The sequence below is a fragment of the Melospiza melodia genome, chromosome Z (assembly GCF_035770615.1).
Source record: "Melospiza melodia melodia isolate bMelMel2 chromosome Z, bMelMel2.pri, whole genome shotgun sequence".
Classification (NCBI taxonomy): Eukaryota; Metazoa; Chordata; class Aves; order Passeriformes; family Passerellidae; genus Melospiza; species Melospiza melodia.
Window position 1 is genome coordinate 55,944,788 of NC_086226.1, and position 18,486 is coordinate 55,963,273.

Sequence of the window (18,486 nt, forward strand, 5' to 3'; positions counted from 1 at the left end):
GAGATAGTTGTTGAGTATGTTTTTCTATCTCTATGTGTATCATATTTTGTGGTCCCTAGACATCCAACTGGTTGCAAGAAAACTGTGGGTGTTTTAACATTTCCAACGGAAGGGTAGGATGGGTGGGGAAGCTTTTTGGAATGCTGACAAATAATATCTGACTTTTGGAAACGTCTTAAGGCCATAGACTCCCCTCCCATGCTTGGAAGGCTAGACTTAAAGACCAGGTATGCTGGTGTTTTAACATTTCCTTTATAACTGAGAGAAAAGTGAGAGAAGAGTTGAAATACAGTTCATGGATATCACAGGCTAATGTAGGAACATTCTGTGGATGGTGGTCACGGTTTGTGTCCTTGCTACTCCCATCTGTGACATGGTGCCCCATTAACCCCTTGGATATTAGTCAGAGGGCTTAATTCTGCTACTTTTATGTCCTAGATGTACTTTGTTTCAGAAGTTGTATCAATTTTGAGATGTTAAGTTCTGTAATGTGTGTTAGCATAGCAAAAATTGCCTTACAGTAGCATATGAGTTGGGAACTGCAGCAACTTGCAGTTCAGGGTATTTTCAATAGCACAGCAACAATTCATAACAGTTTTCCCCTGCAATTTCTTCTTCTTGTTTAAGTACAAAGCAGAGTAGATACAGACTGGGTTCTTCCCCTGCTGTTGTGAAAAGCAGATATCTAGTGCTTCTTACTTCTGTGGTTGTAGTAAAATGTGTTCTCCTACCCCCGCATTTGCAAAAATGATCAACTTTTATCACAAGTTGGTATCTTCTTAGCTTGTTTGATTTTTTGACAAACACATGTGCTTTACCATGTATGACACCTTTTACGTTTGGATACTGATTTGTTTTCTTTATTAAATGTTTCTCCTTTATTTCCATCTTTGATCATTTAGCTGAAAAATACTTATTTTGAACATTAACACTGCTCATATTATCCTGGCTTATATATAAATGTTTCTACTGAAATAAATCAGTCTTGTAACATGAAAAATATTAAACTTTGGTTGAAGTTACTTCTTACAATTAATAGCTGTTTGATGGTTGAATACCTTACAGCTGTAGGGTGGAATTTTAGTTTGATTTTCTGCCAACCAACAATAAAGTACAACTTAATTCCTACAATTTCCTGAGATATAAACTATTAGTCATGACCTAGCATGCATACACTAATAAGAAGCTAAAAGGCCAATAAAGCCAACCTGAAAGAAGGATGGAGAGAGACTATTTACGGAGCATGTAGTGACAGGACAAGGTGGAATGGCTTCAAACTGAAAGAGAGTAGGTTTAGGTTACATATTAGGAGAAAGTTCCTCCTTCTGACGATGGTGAGGCACTAGCACAGGTTTCCCGGGAAAGCTATGGATGCCCCATCCCTGGAAGTCTTCAAGGCCAGTTTGGATGTGTCTCTGAGCAACTGAGACCAATGAAAGGTGTCCCTGTCCACAGCAGGAAAGCTGAAACCAGGGGATCTTCAAGGTCCCATCCAATTCAGGCCATTCTTCAGTTCTGTTATTATTATGTCCGTGCAATACACATTGTAACAGGTCAGTAACAGATTCTGTCACTCATTTCTCTTGTGCAGCCCACACATCATCTTTCTGTCACAAAGCGTACTGCCAGGAGGAAGCCATCTCTGTGGAACTCGTCTGTGCCATGAAATTGCTCATGCTTGGTTTGGACTAGCCATTGGTGCTCGTGATTGGACAGAAGAATGGATAAGTGAAGGGTTTGCCACTTTTTTAGAAGATATATTTTGGGCTAGAGCACAACAGGTAAGGTGATGACACATTGCTTCAAAATTAATGTGGAAATCAAAATCATATGTGAATTAGATGTAAATTAAACCTCAAAACACAAACTGTGCTATGAAGTAACATCTTTTAAAATGGTATTGGAATTCACATGCTTACTTGATTAAAAAAAAAAAGTGATCCACAATGAATACAAAGCTTTACAGAGGTAGGGCTCAGTACAAATGTGAATACAAACATCTGTTTGTCAATGATTACCTTCCCAAAAATTTTATACTCAATCATTAAAATTCAATTATCAAACAATTGCTGTGAATTCTTTCCACTTCTGTTGTATACTGAAACTGGAAGAATCAACAGTCTTACTGCATATTGTAATATTCTAGGTACCTAATTAAAATTGTTTGGTTTCGTCCAATAGATGACCAAGAAGTGTACCTCAAAGCAAAATACAAGATGATTTTAAATGGGGCACACTGGCACTTACACGTTTTTTTCCTGTTCTACTGCCCAACAAGTTACTGTCCTGTCAGAGACTTAGAAATCACTGCCTCCCTTAAGATGAAAATTTCATAAGTTGCATGCCAGCTAGTAAAGTGCTTTTCTGATGCAACTCTTACTTTTGTAGTACCTCTGCTACTTCAAGCATTTAATGTGTCAGTCTTTTCTACCTGTCCCTTCATCACGTTCCACCCCTTTAGTCTGCAGATTTCCACCGGATCAAAAGCATGGTAGAACTGGGAACTGATGTAATACACTCCTCTGAACCTCCATTTTATTAAGTATCTGGCATATTTATAGCACCAAACTAAACAGAATACCTTGTTATGTACCATATTTCTGGGGGGGAAAAAAGAGAGAAAGGGTGTCTAAACACTTGGGTTTTCCCTTTTGGTTCTAAAACTAATTTGTGCCCTCACATTGAGAATAACTACACTGCTGTGAGCTGTTCACATTAGTTCTTTGCTTTTGTTAGTCACTTGAAAGCATTTTGATTGTAGTAGACATCCTCCTTGGAGCTGAGTGTAAAGGAGAAAACAAAATAGTGTAATTAGTTCCCTTGTTATCATGTAAAGCATACCTTTTGAACATTATTGAGTAGTTTTGATGCAATGCAATCATAGAATTTAAGGATTGTGAGTGTATTCCATAGTGCCTGAGAATAATTTCAGTTGTGATTGAACATAATGCAGGGTAGTATTAACTGCTTTTGCTTTCCCCATTTTCCCATCTATTCTTATAACAGAGAAACATAAACTATAATTATGTTCAAAACAATTGTTTGTCAGCTGGCAACCTGGCATTTATTTCATAAGTAGGAATCTCTGTTAATGTTATGTAAATGAGGAGAAACACAACAGGGAGCTTTCAGGAGTATGGCAGAAGTAGTAGGAAAGAGGAGTGAAGCCAGGACACAGTGTAGCTCTTTGCTCTCAGTTTGGGAAGGGTAAGGATGCAACCAAAAGCTCTATGCCAGTTATCTCTACTGTAAATTCAGTTTGTTTCTTGCCATTTACTGAAAGGAAAAAAACATGCCCATGTCTCTCCTCAGTCAGAACTGTGCACAATGAGGCTTTTGTTTTTCTTAGTGCTGCTATTATCTCTCATAACAGCAACTGTTATTTTTTTATCATGGATATTGATACACTTTCCTGCCTCTTCTGCACATTAAAGAGAAACAAACCAAGTTTCTTGTTCTGCAAATTATTATTGTCTGTTGGGAAACAGCAATCAGTGATATGTGTTTTTTGTTTACTAAGCAGCTGCCACATGATGAAATAAAAGAGCAACAGGAATTGAAAGCTTTACTTCGCTGGCGCAGACTCAGAGATGAGGTGCAAAACTCTGAAGAAGAGCTGCAAGTTTTAAGGTAACAATATGATAACATCATCATTGCTGTTGTATTTTCACTCTCTCCACCTTTTCTCCCTTCAAAAAATATACTTCCAAATCATCTGATTATATCCACTGCATTTCCTTATTTCCTTCTAATAAAAAAAGAAAATGCATATTAAACTGACTGGGTTGTACATCTTGACTATGATACAATTGCTTTTCCTTTTGTTATAGAAAGCTTTTAGAAAACTATGGGATTATCTTGATATGAAATGTCTCTGAGCAGTTTACAAGAGCTTCTATTCAGGGAAGAAATAAAAGACCATTTCCTGAAAAGTTCACTGTTGGAAGTCATAATAGAGTCATTTTCTGTAGCTGAAGACAAGTACATACATTAGTATGGTATTTAACTGCCAAGCTGAATGAAGTTTTAAAAAACAAGGAAAAAGTATAACATATAAACTTTATAAACCTACTTTCTAATTAGAAATTTCTAATAGTTATATTTAAAATAGATTTTTAGTCTTTAGGTATCAGATGCTAAACTCAAGGCTCCTTTATAGATAGTTAAAGACAGTCTTCCTTTGCCAGTGATTAATATTCTATTCTGATTGGTGTGTTAGGAATTTTCAGTCTTTGATCTTGAGTGTTTGTCTAATTCAACATCCACGGAGCTTCTACAGCTTGTCTTCTCACCATCTTCAACCAAAAATAATGAGTTTACTAATCCTAGTTCAAATTAGCCATGATTTCTGACCAAATCATGGAAGTGCAGGGACAGATTTCAAACAATTATGTAGTCTATTCTCCTGCTCTGAAATAAAGGCAGTATACACAGACCATCCTAAGTGGGTTCTTACTAACATGTTCTTAGAAGGCTCCAATAAAAAAATTTTCATAAGAGAGACAAACTGTCTCAATCAATAGTGTTAAGAGTTAAAAATTGCTTCCTAATGCACAACTGAAATCCTGTTTATTTCAAACAATGTACATTTCATTTCTTTCTTTCACCAAGTGGAAGTGAAGAATAAATTGATACCCATCTTCTAGATTATCAGCTTTTAAATATTTTTGGAAGACTGTTGCCATTTCATTCGTTTAAGGTCTTCCCTTCTGCTTGTATTTGTCCAGTAGAACCTAAAAGGCTCTGTTATATTTGGACACTCCAGCGCTCACCCAACACTTCTTGTAATCCAAAAGCGTGTCACCATCTGTGTAACTGTAGTCTTCCACTGATCTGTTTGACTTTATGTTTACTGATGAGTTGTGTAAGCAGAGTCAATGAAGTTACACAGTTGTGTAAATATTCAGGTGCATAATTTGACCATAGTTGTAAATGCAAAAGCAAGCTTAATCACTAGTTGTTATACAGCTGCTGCCAACACAGCTACCAATTTACATGCTGAGGTTTTTGTTTGCTTTAAATATTAAATATTTAAAAAAATTTATTTAAATATTGGTTATTGGGATATGATGCTTATCTGGATAAGTGTTTTCCATTTTCAAAATCACATTTGTTGTCTTTTGTATTTATATAGCTGTTACTTTTAATAAAATGTTATGTGGTGTAAACTTTCAAAATAATTTTTCTAAGGGCCATAACACTTTGTAGTTTGAAACTCAAGAAGGATTCATTTCTTTTGAAAATGAAACTTATGCTTTCTATTGACTTGCACATTTATTTGACATAATAATAATCATTTTTCTTACCTTTTGGATAGTATTATTCTTAATGCTAATACAAAAGAGTGAAAAGTTAATTTCTCATTTGAAAAATGTGTCTCCAATAAGCACTTCAGGCCAGGCACGTGATACCACTTCATGATTCTGGCCATTTCTTCTTCTCTGATATCTCTAGCTTCTTGTGATTGCATTTAAGGACTTCTTACTGATTTCAGTCAGATATAAATATTTTCTACTATTTTTGTGGCATGGATGTGAATAAATTATCTTTTTGCATATTTACTGGGGTTTTTTTTCCTTTTCTTCATCCTTCTGAAAATATGTTCTCATGCTTTCCAAAACTGGCATGTAAGAGAGAAAATCTCAGTCCTGGCCCTTGGTCTGGGTTGTGAGTCTGTACTGAGGCTTGGGCTGGTTCTAACTTGTGTTTTTATACAGAATATTAAACATAAATTATAACTATTTGTTTCTTCTTGCCAATCATTTCAGGAAGGAAAAAATCAACCAACCCACTCTTCCCAAGCATAAGCTCATTCTTCCATTACTTTTTGGTTCCCTCATGATCATATGATCATTTGTGCTTTCTCCTGACAACTGGAAAAATCTGGCCCAAACTTACCAGCTGATCCTACCAATTTTTGATCCATCAAATGAATATCTTTTTAGGCTGGGTGAAAGCCACTCAGCAAACTGATGATCAGCCTTATTATCTTATTATGGGTACTTGGTAATATGTTATAGTAAGTAGCATGTCATAAGCTACCTGTAAAAAAAAGGGGTCAAGTAAGAAAGAAATTGGATAAGTGTGTTTTCAGCAGGCAGCAGCTCTGAAAGGCGGCATGAGCAAACCTTAACATTGAAGAAGGAATTTGTGGCACAGCCATGCTCATACAGGTTGAGACTTCCAACAGATCTGTGCCTCTTTTCTCACAGAATTAGAAAGAAACCTGCAGGGATAAAAGCACCTATGAAAAAGATCTTGGCACACGTTTTGCTGGTGATCATGAACTCCAGCACTCTCATCCATTCTGTTAGGAAAGCAAAGAAGAGCATTCTGTTCTGTAGAATAAAGCTGGTGTTGACATTTGTTTCATCTCCTGGGCCTTATGGCTGAACTGCATCTTGTGGTTATTCATTAAGTCAAGCCAATGTTGATATCTAGCTCTAAATTAGTCTCTGACTTCTCTCCACTTGTGTCAGGTCCATTCTGTCCTGAAGCAATACCTCTGACTGCTCTGTAGGTGTTTGAAGAGTTTTATTCTGTCTGATAGGAAATGTGGTTTCCGATGATCTTTCACAGTCTCTGTGTAAGTTTTCATGACCACCTGGCACATCAGAGCATTTAATTACCAAGGACATCCCAGTGCATTTTACTTTTACTAGGCCAATGTACTCATCTTCCCACCAAACAGAAAGCAGCATCTTCTACCTCCTTCAGAAATTTTCCAGTATCTAAAATGTGCCAGATAGCATCTTGAATATTTTGAGACAGCTTGCCTTTAGCATTATGGTAGACTTTAGCTACCAGGTTAGATGCAGCTTTTGTAGGTCAGTGTAACAAATTTTCAATCTTTGTACTTTCAATATCTGGTAAATACAATAAGCGTTGCTTTAAAATATTGTTCTGAAGTCCTGATACCAGAGAACAGGGTTACATTCTAAATAGTTACACTGCTTTACAGATATTTTCAAGAATATATATACAGCCTTTGCAGAGGAATGTGTATATGTTTTCTGTATGGAATTCTTCACTATCATCATCCAGATGCAATACTTCTTTCTGGTCAGTCCTAGGATTTACACAGGCACAAAGTCAGAGGAGGAAGGAAGTATGGTTGCCTAATTTAGAATAATTGTGATTATGAGAAAGATTTCAATTTAGTGTGGATTCTGTAGCCTGTGCTCAAACCCCATTTTTCAAAGTCAATAGACAGGGCTATTTATTAAGAGAAATGAAGCAGTTTTTATGTTTTATTGATGCAGAGAATGATGAAAAGTCATGTATGGAATGTCAGCAGGTCTTCTTTCCAGGAGACTGATCCAGAAGAGAAATAGCTGGATTTTGCTTTCCTACAGTGGGTCTGCAGCATTTACACAGCCTAAAAGAACTGGAGTTGCCATAGAATCAGAAAACAATTATTGGTACTGTTCTTTCAATGTTGAGGGAAGATCATACTGGAAAGATATTTATGAATGATAACATGGAAGAGGACTGTGTCAGAAACACAATGTAAAATTCAATCTGTTTTTTTCTCACTTTTATTTCAAACAGTTACATTTTATGAAAATTTTGTGTATAATGGATTTCATGTGCACAGGCATGAAATAATGTCTGTCACAATAATGTCTAAAAAATACCCTGATTTAGTACTCTGGACAAAACTTTAATAAGAAACTCTGACACAGATATAAAAAAGGAAGAACCCCTCCCTAAAATGAGACACAGATATGGAAAAAAATTTGATCACGAAGTTCTTGAAATCATCCTGCATGAGTGGTGTGGTTGGAAGGATCTTGCCTTGCTGTGGTCCATATTTCCCCTATTCTGCAGAAATGAAAGGAAAGACATTTGGTTTTGAAGACTGCCCATTCAAAATCTACATTTAGAATTGGAGAGGTTGTTTTAGTCACAGCATTAGGCTCCCAAGACAGGGAACTGTTCTCAGACTACTGTTAGTTGGGATGTTTTCTGAATGGAAGAAAAACATCTAGATGTTCTTCAGTACTATGCCTGTGAAGGCACTTCTTACAAATGAAGAAAAAATGCTTGTACAATTTCTCTTTAGTTTCAGTCTGTGCTCTTTAGAGCCTAAAAGTCCTCCACACTGTTGTAGATTTGTGGCATACCAGATACTGTATTGCATTTTAAATCAGGCAGTAAGTAGTATTTTTTTTCCAGACATTGTTGTCTGTAAACCTCAAACATGTGTGCAAAATACTTCCTCTTTTAATATTTGAACTACATTTCTTCCAACTCAAATGGAAAAATGAAAATCAGAACACTTTCTGCAGCAGTCTATTGCATGCAAATGAAAGAGGTTATTCTTGCAAGGATAGTCATGTAAGCTGTTATGCCAAAGTTCAGGTAAAAAAAAAGAGAAAGCTCTAGTTGAATGTAGAGACTTCACTGTCTTCCCCTGCACTTCCCCTTTCCTTAAAATGTTGGTTTTGTTTATTTCTTTTCTCTTTGTTCATAAGGTGTCTGCACTGGAAAATGACATGCAACCTGGTGTGATGCTGGCTGTAAAAAGACTACACCAACCTACTGATGAATTTTATTTAGAAGAAAATTGACTTGTTAGACTGTTTAAGTTAATTTATATACTTATGGTGAAGAAAAAGACTAAACTAGTCACAGGTGTTTAAAGTTATTATGCCACACAATGCTTTCAACTATCAGAACCTGTAATGTATGACTTATTTCTTTACTTACTTATCCAAACTTAATTAGTATGTTTCCATTTTAGGCCCAAAAAGGAGACCACAGGAGAAGTGAGTGAGTCTGGAGCCTCTGTTGTCAAATATGGTCTTAAAGCAGAAAAAATCTTCATGCAGGTTCACTATTTGAAGGTGAGTTTTGTCAGCTGATTTTTACTGAGATTGCTTTATGAATATAATAAAGACTTCAGTATTCTAGATATCAGAAAATTCATAGCTTCTGCCTTAATTTTTTGCAGGGTTATTTTCTTTTACGATCTCTGGCAAGGAAAATAGGAGAGGTCTCATACCTTGCATCTTTACGGAAATTTGTCATTAAGTTCCATGGGCAGCTTGTCCTTTCTCAGGTATTGTGCTTCTTCCTCACCTTTTGGAAAAACAAACAACCCAAATATTTGGATTGGCTGCCTAAATCTGGTTCTGATGTAAGGGGAGAGGCAATTGTAATTGGCAATATAGGTAAAATTCCCGCCTGGTAGAAGGCAGAACATTTTTTTAACAGTGACACTTGAATCACACCCTGCTAGTATCCAATAATATAAACAATGAGGGTTATTTTTTAAACATTATATTTCAAAAGGCTAATGTTAATAGGTACTGATGTTCTCAAAGAAAAGATCATTTACCATACTGGAATTACTGCCTGTGATCTTTTAGCTTGTGGTTTTTCGTTGTTCTCAGTCAAGTCTTTTCCCTGATTCCTCTCTGTTTCTGAAAGAGAAGAAATTATACTTCTGAATATATTTGTTTAATTTATTTTCTTTCTCTGTGCATGCTGTTTCATTCAATGCTTCTAATTTCACTATATTTCTTATCAGGACAAAGCCGAGTAGGGTTATAAGTAGACCTGCTAGATCTTTCTGTAAAAGTCATGTAACTACTGTCTCTAGATTTGTTTTGATTTAGAAAATTACGTAGCTCTCTGAGCCCAAAGTTCTAGGAATCCTGTCACTAATGATGAATCCGGCTTACACAAACAGCAGTGCAGCTTCATTAATGCTGTGAAAACAACCATTCATGGGGGTGTCTGTGAAGCAGGTCACTGAACTCATTGTGGTAAAAAACACGCCTGGAAGAAAACCCACAACACAACAAATATTTAGCATTGCTAGAAGAGCAGTGTGATTGCAGTGAGAGGCAAGGGAAGAGAAGAGAGAAGGGCTATGAGAGATTTTCTGAAACCACCTTCTTTGCTGAAGGTTGAAATACTTATGCTTGAAATTTTTGAGGATATTCAGGACAGTGATAAATGTTTCCTTGAAACATTGAGTAAGGGCCTCTGATTTTGTGTAACTGAAGTCTAACACTTGCTGTTTCTTCCAGCCACAGTGTTTTTTGCTTGCATGCATTCTGTTTTGAATCTTACTCTTATGCAGTGAGATTATGTCCAGGTATTTTACAAATAGCTTATGGACTTGTGATTTCTTTTGTATGTGAAGTCACCCAGAACTTAGGAGCAGTAGCTCTTAACTCAGCATTTCTGCCCTGTGGAGGAATGTTTGGGGTTTTAAGGGAGTTAACACTGCTGCAGCTGTTTCCTGTGCCATGTTATTGAGACTGTAAGCAGCTAAATTTGGCATAGTGTGAAAAATGCCAATGACTATATAAGCCTTGTCTATATTAGGGTGTCCAAAATCATAAAAATTATCCCTCACTATTACACAGCTGGAAGAATTTTGAAAATTACAGAAGTCATAAGACTGCTAACAACAAGAAGAAGCCCAGTGTTTTAAGCTGGTGGTAAGAAAGGTGCTCAGATTTTGGTGAGAAAGTGTTAGCTTGTTGCTCCTGGTTGATGTGGGGTGAATTAAGTCAGTAGACTGAATGCTGCAAAATGTTCAGCTACCACATACACTAGAGACTTTTCCCTTTGTCTAGCTATGAAGTGTCAATTCGTAGCTTACCTACTCTGGTCTCCTAAGATTAAACACTACACCCAGAAACATCCACTTTGGCTATTGGATGAAAAAACTGCTCCGTGTTTTGTTACTGAATTATTGGAGCAAAAGTTAAACTTTTGCTTCTTCAGCTACTTTTTTATTTGGATACTTGCAATATGTCCATAACTATGTGCTTAATATGTAAAGAAAAAGAAGGGTACTTTTCTTCATTTAGAAATACAATATGGTGGAGAAAGAGTGTGGTAAATTAGAACTTCTATTCGCTTTTGTGCTTTTACCTTGTCTATCAGCCTAAATCTGGCTCCTAGTGAAATTATTGGGAAAAGCACCTTAATGTAATACTGGTTTTTGGTCACTGAAAAATGCAAATGTGATAGGCCTATATCCAGTTAAAATGCATTTTCTGTCTTTGTAAAAAATGTTTAGCATTGTGGTTTTTGTTGGGCTCTGGTGTAGGTAGATAAGGAATCACAGGAGGAGTTGTAAATGCAGAAGCAATGAAGTCAAGTTAGTACAAAGTTTCTTATTCAAGATCCTTCTTGAACAAACATGCTGTCAGTGATTAAATGAATAAAACATTAAAAATAAATAGAGGTGCAGATGGCAAGTTTAAATATTATAGTGCTATACTTTCACCTTGTCCAGAATAACTGTAAAAGTACCCAGGTTTAGGAATTCTGGGAATGAGGGAAAGTAAAACAGTGAAAAATTGCCCACATTTATGAATACTAGTCTTGTTTTAAGCAGTGTTTGTAGTAATTTTCCCAGATGGGAGCTGCAGGTGCAAGGAAATTACTTCAGATGTTGAACATTAATCAGTTTGCCTTTTTCCTTCATTTTGCTTGCATACTTAGTAGATTTTTAATAGTAGCTTTATTTTAGTCGAGTTAGCAACAGATGAGTAATGCAAATCTGGAATCTTTGAGAAGGATTAAAAAAATATTCCATTTTTATTTTTATTAGAGAATTCACTTACTAATTGCTTTGAGTAAACTTGGAGTGTTTTGACTATAAATAGAAAGAAAGAAGTGCAAGTTGCTGGTACACCTAACAAAGTTAAAGCTGTTGTTCGATTTCATCTTGAAATAAAAACACCTTGGAAACTAAATTGTTTGTGGAGTTTGATTTTCGTGTGGTTCTGTCTGTTATAATGGGCAATAAACTGACTTTTTACTAAACCTAGACAGAGGTTGCATTAACTGAGGCTTACACTGTTAAGCTGTCTGGCTGATGATTGTGGCCTGATAATAAAACATATAGTGGGGGGAGTCTTGCTTGCTCTAGACAGGAAGCTGTCTCTTCGGAGGTGCAGTATGGGATTGTCAACAAATGCCAGAAGAATGTCTAGGGAAGGAATTCCAAATAAACAGGAATCTAGAAGGGTGCTCACTGTTTATTTTTCCCACCCAGAAGGGACAAATTAAAATTTGCCGCTTAGTTATGTAATTTACAAACTGCATATTTTTTTAGGAATAGTTTGAGTGGATAATTCCTTCAAGGAACTATTCCTTCAAGGATGTACATGTAGTCAAAGCTTTTTTGTTGCCAAGTGAATGTCCATTTGGACTATCACTTTCAGTCATGACATCTCCACTGTTTTTATTCACCCCATTATATTCCAGTCAGAGAATTTAAACAAAAGTATCTGTTGGTTTTAGAGTACTTGAAATGTTTGGATTTGAAGTTTTAATATGAAGACATAATTGTATTTTAATATTGAGTGTTCTTTTTTTGATATCAATATGTGTAATCAGGGAGAGGTACTTGCCTGATGCTCCAAACCAGTTCAAGGGTAGAAACTTGCAGGCCATTGCTCAAGACAAAAGTTGGAGTAGTAATAAAACATCTTTTGGTATGAAACAAAAGGTCTTCTAACACCACATATATCTAGTCAATGCTTTAACTAGTCTTCATTTCCAATTACTTCTTTCAACCTACTTTTCAGTTTTTGGGTCCTGGCTCTTCTTTCTTTTAACTCAGACACAGTTCATCCGTTAACAGAGCAAAGAAAATTTCTCCTTGATGTCAAATTCATGTCTGTACCCAGATCTGATCTGCCCAGAAGAAGCCCAGAGTTAAACTGAGGGGCTAGCAGATCCTTAGTAAATGTGTTGAATTAATTTTTTAAACGTTTTTTTCAGCTTGGCCAAATGTCAGTAGAATTCCACAAACTGCAGAATAACAGTTTCTTTATATAGAGAAAAATTGTTTTCTTGCCTCAGGGTCTCTAGCCAGGTAAGAACAGGAATATATAAGGAAGTGATAATATTTAATCAGTTTGTTAACACTGCAGCACAGTGGTAGCATGTAGTTTATAACTCCTGTATTCTTTATACCTTCACTGATTTACTTGCAACAAAAACAAAAATACTCCAAACTATGATTTGCTTTATAGTCTGATCCAAAATTTATTTATGATTGCCGTAGTCATCCACAAGTGTTTCCTTCAAACTGTAAAATAACTAAAGCATCTTAAAGAAGTGGCATCAAATCTTAAAAACCCCCACATTAGCCTCTGACTTTTCTCCTGGACACTTCTGAACCATTTCATCTGTCGAGGAAGAAAAAGTAGCCTGAGAGTAAAACTCACTCCAGATGGTTAAAATGACAAAATTATAAACAGCTGAAAAGTCAGACCTATAATGAGATGCATCATGCAGACTTGATAATAGGCAAATGTTAAAACCCATGCTAATATGAGGTAAGTGGTAATTTGCTATCCTACTCCATTTTGGAGCATTGAAATTTGAACAGTTAAAATAAGATATGATTGATTAATCCTAATTTTAATAAGGCCTGTAGAATGCCAATGCCTTTTTCTTGATGTTTGGAAAACAAAGGAGATGCTTAATTTCATAGTACAGTATACAGATTATAAAACTATCTCCTATGTGATTGATGATGAAAAGTTGATGGAATGTAACCATGGAATCTAGCTGCATTCATGTATACACAGTGCAAATAGTGTGAAGGATAATCACTTCAGTTTTACTATTCACGCACTTTTGAAATAGCTCTAACTATGATCTTTCTTATACCATATCCTTTATTTACATGTAAGCTTACTTTGTGTCTCCGGCAAAACTTCCACAAGTGGAAGGAGACAGTATTTCTCAGTTTATATACAGAATAATGTATGGTTTACATACAGCAAAACTACAAGTAGTTGTATGAAATAAAAGGATTTCACACAGCATCAGCATCATGTCTGCCATACACTGTCACAGTTAATGATGGCATTCTGGCCACAGCAGCACTGAGCCCAGCACTATGTAGTTTACTTTTTGTTATAAGCCAGTTTTGCAGTCACTGCAATGCAGCCTGAGTCTCATTTATAATCTAAAGAAGGAAGGCTTAACTGTGTTACCGGTAGTTTCAATTTGCAGTCTTTGTTTCCCTAACAATGCCATACTCAGACAGAGAAACAGTATCGCTTGTTGACTGTTATGGCATGGTCCATAAAGAAAAGATTTCTGCCTTTTAGGAAACATTCTTCAAGACCTTAGAGAGCAACAATTTGCAGTTGTTGTACAGTACAGTCAGTCTGTACTTGTATACAGTGAGGAACATTATTAGCCTTTGAAACTTGTCTCCACAAAGATTAGTATTAATAAAGCAGATGCATTGGTTTTATGAAACAGCACATAAATTAATAATTCCTATTAATTAATCCTATTATTATGTGATTGTTCAAAGGAGAGCATTCTGTCAAAGTGATTGTCATTAAAATCAAGTTATGTAGATACATAGGGTGCCAGAGAACCTTTTATGATGTCAGGTGTAACTTCTTAAGAGAGCTTATCATACTGGCATAAGTGAGGATGATAGTACTGTTCTTCCATTGGCATTGCATTGTCTTTGTAAAACCATGAAAGAAACTCTTGCTATCTTTTATTTGAAGAATTTACTCCTTAGTTAATGTGGTTGTCAGCAATATTGCAAATTTTGTCATGGAATGAGGAGTAGATGTGGTCTAATCAGGCATGTGCACTAAGGAAGAAAAAGCTTTTTGTAGTTATGTAATTAAAGACAACGTGATAACATAAGCACAGTGAAGAGAGTGTAAACACCCTTAAATTTGGTGTTTCTTAAGTTTTGTATGTAAAGCTGCAGCCTTTAACAGTTTTAAATATAGTTTGTATGTGTGTTAAAAAGTAGGAACATAGAATTATGTTAAAATAGTCCGCAGGCTTTTCAAGCCCATTTTCTTTCAGTGTTGACACTCCTTGCTTGAGATGGTTGGAAAACTGACAATATAATATATATTATATAAATAACAATATGCATTATGTTGTCATTATATCACCATAGTGGATATATAAACTTTTTCTTATCATTCTGTTATCTGTGGTCTTAAATCTTTCACTAGCAGTGAAGACACAGGGTTATGGCTTCATAAACATACTAACTGGGCTCCTCTGTTAATTTTTTAGGATTTTCTTAGCATGCTGTTGGAAGACATTCCTAAACAAAAACAGTAAGTAAGACCTGGGTTAGAAAAGCCAAAGAAATATGTAGAAATAAGATTTTAATATGTGCTAGCCAGAAATAGTGCTAGCCTGAAGATTCCTATTACATATATACACAAAAAATTATGAGACTTGTTGTGGTTATCCTATACCATGCTCTCCCCAGCCTTGCATATCATGTCAGAGGTGATGTCGTGTGTTCACTATGCAATCTGAAGTGCCAGGCATAGCTGCCTGCTCAAACTAACCTGTGATTCTCCTACCAGCTGCTTTTGGCACGTGGTGCCCTAGAGCAAGGATGCCAGAACTTTGCTGAGAGTCTGGGATGTCAGAGAAGATGGATTTTTTCACCTAGTCTGGTACCATCTCCTCTCAGTCATAGATTGTGCTGCATGAGGAAAGATGGAAAATGTGAATGTAAATTGAGCATTAATTGCCTGACATGTCCTTCAAAATACTCCTATATGTGACTGTGACTGATTGAAGATGATAGTAGTTAGCAGCACTTTGAGGCTTATATTTTGGGTTGTTCTGTGCTATTCTAGACTGTGCTACAAATAGTCTTTTGTAGAGGAGTTTTACATGTTACAGTTTTTAAAAATATTCACTTGAAAAATACAGTGTTGAAGGCCAGGATTGGAAAAGTGTTCATAACTCTGTGTGAGAGCTTTGGAGTGAAAAAAAAGATTATATTCACAGAGGTCAAATGTATTGAGTTTTTTAGTGAAATACTTCTCTTCCTGATGGTTGAGGAACAGAGAAGCTAGTTACCATTGAGAAAATATGTTTTGTGGCATCTCAGGTTTAGTTTGGGTGCTTTTAGATTCTCCAGTGATGTAGTAGATAATACTCTCTCTATATGATTCAATATAGTTTCTAGCCCAAATATAGTGAGGTATATTATATGGAATAAATGTGAAAATTATTTTTATAGGTGGTATGATTATATTGGCATGTTAAAAAAACTTCTGTTTTCCTTCCTTTTATTTTTTACTTGTGTTTCAATGAACTCTAGACCCAGTAAAAAATGTTGCATAAGCATCCATTTTTCTGCCTAAAAACCGTACTCAAACTTTTAATGAGACTAATGGAAAAGAACTGTAGCTCCATTTGTGATGTATCACATTCCAGAATGTACGAAAGAAATTTCAAATATATGGTAATTCATTTTACAGTCATATATATAGCATATCTGAACTATTTATTGACAAAATTACTTGACAGATATCAGCAGCAATGCAAAGAATCTTGATATACAGAAGGCTTTTATTTCTTATCTGCTGGGAGGATTTTTTTTTTCATTCTTGAATACATTCTGTAGCTAGTACAGAAATACTCACCTGAGGTAAAAAAAAAGGGAGGAAAGATAAAAATAAAGTATTTTTAGAGACCATCTGCTGATGACTGCTCTTTTGCACCAAGTTTGATGTAGGAATGAAGTGCATTTCAATGTTACAGCAAAAATACTGTGTAGCACATAAAACCTCTCAGGCTTGTGCATACAACTGAATTTACTTTTTAAAAGTAAAAAGTAAATTTTAGTTTTAAATTTTAAAGTAAAATTTAAACTGTTTAAACTACATACTTCAAACTTGAGAAATATTTGCACTCTAATACACTGTAATTTGTGATGGAGGCTAGTCTCAATCATAAAACAAAACAGAAGTAAAGAGACATTTGCAGTAGGTAAAGAAACCAAATCTTGCCCTCAGCTGTGGCAACAGTTCTACGTAGAACTTGGCTTATGGGAGACTTTTGTAATGAGAACAGGATGAACGCTGGCAGAAAACTATCATGAAGCAGTGTGGAAATTTTCTGTAGTTATTACACTGTAGTAGTGTAACTTTAGCTTTCTACTATTGGATACAGACACTCGATCTAAAAGATTCTCACCACCAAGAACTTAATTCCTTTAGTTTTTATTCAAAGGAGATTTTTTTTTTTTTACTACATTCACAGTGATGAGTAGCTCCAGGATCCAGATGTGACTTTTTATTGATTTTTCCTGCCTTCTGTACTTGGAGGAGGAGAGTTCTATGCCTACTTTATAGGGCTACTTCACTTCCTGCTCTGACTCAATTATAATGGCATGTTAGCTGCAGGAATCCATACTGTGAGGCAGGGTTCTTCTGTTTCTGGACTGCAGCTGAATACTGACGTCAGATAAGCCGAGCAGTACCTTCTGGTCCTTTATAATTTCTTCACTTGCCTTTAGGACTGATTATTTATCTTAGTGAAGGACTAATGGAAAGAACAACAAACAAATATTGATCATTATCTTTCTCTAAAGGCTATTTACAAAACCTTTTAAAATACTGCATCCACCAGCTAGAGTCTCACGTTATCCCTGCCTTTCTGTGGAAAATCTACAGTCCTTCCTACCAAGAAGTGTTATTTACTTTTTATTTTGTGCCACCAAGGCATTTTATGTACTCATATAATTTGAAACCACTACATTGAAACAAACAAATGAAACACCAAGAAACTCCCTCTTATGTGTCTGTATATCAGAATGCACTAGATTTGATAAAACTCTAGTGGCTCTATTCTCCCTAAGGCTTGCACCCACAGTCTTTGCTGCAAGTTGCTTCCACATCTGCCCAACATGTGAGCTGTGCAAAGAATCAGTGTTTACCCTCGTAACTGAGGGTTTCACCAGTCTTAGATAAATCAGAGTTGCTGCTTATGCAGCTACTTTATAACTGCAAAATATTTTTGAGCAGATGGGTTCTGATCATAGGGGTTTTCTGCTGGCATTTTTTATTTCATTTCATTCAACAAAGCAAGCAAATCTACTAATAAGCTGTGGTTTTAATAACACATGATAGACAAAGGAAGGCTTGTGTTAAAGCTCTGCTATTTCCACTGTTAATAACCCAGGTTTCCTAACCACATTGCTGGGATGTCTTCACAAATAGTCAATTAAGTACTAAAATAGTGCTGCAATTTCAAATTACTCAGCTATATAGTTGTATCTCTTTATTTCACATTTGCTTTCTTTGATTCACATGTACATTGTTGTGAATGTGGTGATTTTGACTGAGACAAATGGCTCGTAGGCACCTAACTACTGAAGAAAATAATTGTGAAAAATTATTCCCAGTGGTTTTGATTCCTCTTTTTTTTTTTTTTTTTTTATTCTTCTTTAATAAGCCAAAATATATGTGCTGGATAAAGTCCAAAGAAAAGTTATTTGTAGGAAGGTATGTCTATTTGACAGAATCCCTAACTACTGTGTTTGAATTTGCTCTAATAATGCCTCCACATTTAGCTGGAATTTCTCACTTTGAAAATTACTGACACATATAAATGTATGATGAAGCAAATGTACTTTTTTGCGTATTTTCAGTTGGATATGGTGACTTTTATATCTTCCTTTACCTAAAAAAGAAGTTGCAC

The 18,486-nt window shown here is 35.7% G+C and overlaps 1 protein-coding gene across 6 annotated transcripts in view; it reads left to right on the top strand.

The window, feature by feature from the left end:
* The window catches only part of AOPEP (aminopeptidase O (putative)), a 175,532-nt gene that overhangs the window by 60,798 nt on the left and 96,248 nt on the right, over positions 1-18,486 (top strand). For 4 of the 6 annotated variants that reach the window (XR_010031312.1, XM_063181029.1, XM_063181033.1 and 1 more), the window contains 5 exons: positions 1,592-1,781; positions 3,521-3,630; positions 8,747-8,849; positions 8,957-9,064; positions 15,052-15,095. Coding sequence is in view for 5 of the 6 variants with exons in the window: in XM_063181029.1 (XP_063037099.1) it covers positions 1,592-1,781; positions 3,521-3,630; positions 8,747-8,849; positions 8,957-9,064; positions 15,052-15,095 (555 nt within the window). In the remaining variant the exon portion in view is untranslated. The remainder of the gene's footprint in view (positions 1-1,591; positions 1,782-3,520; positions 3,631-8,746; positions 8,850-8,956; positions 9,065-15,051; positions 15,096-18,486) is intronic. The other 2 variants (XM_063181030.1, XM_063181032.1) reach the window with 2 other exon arrangements.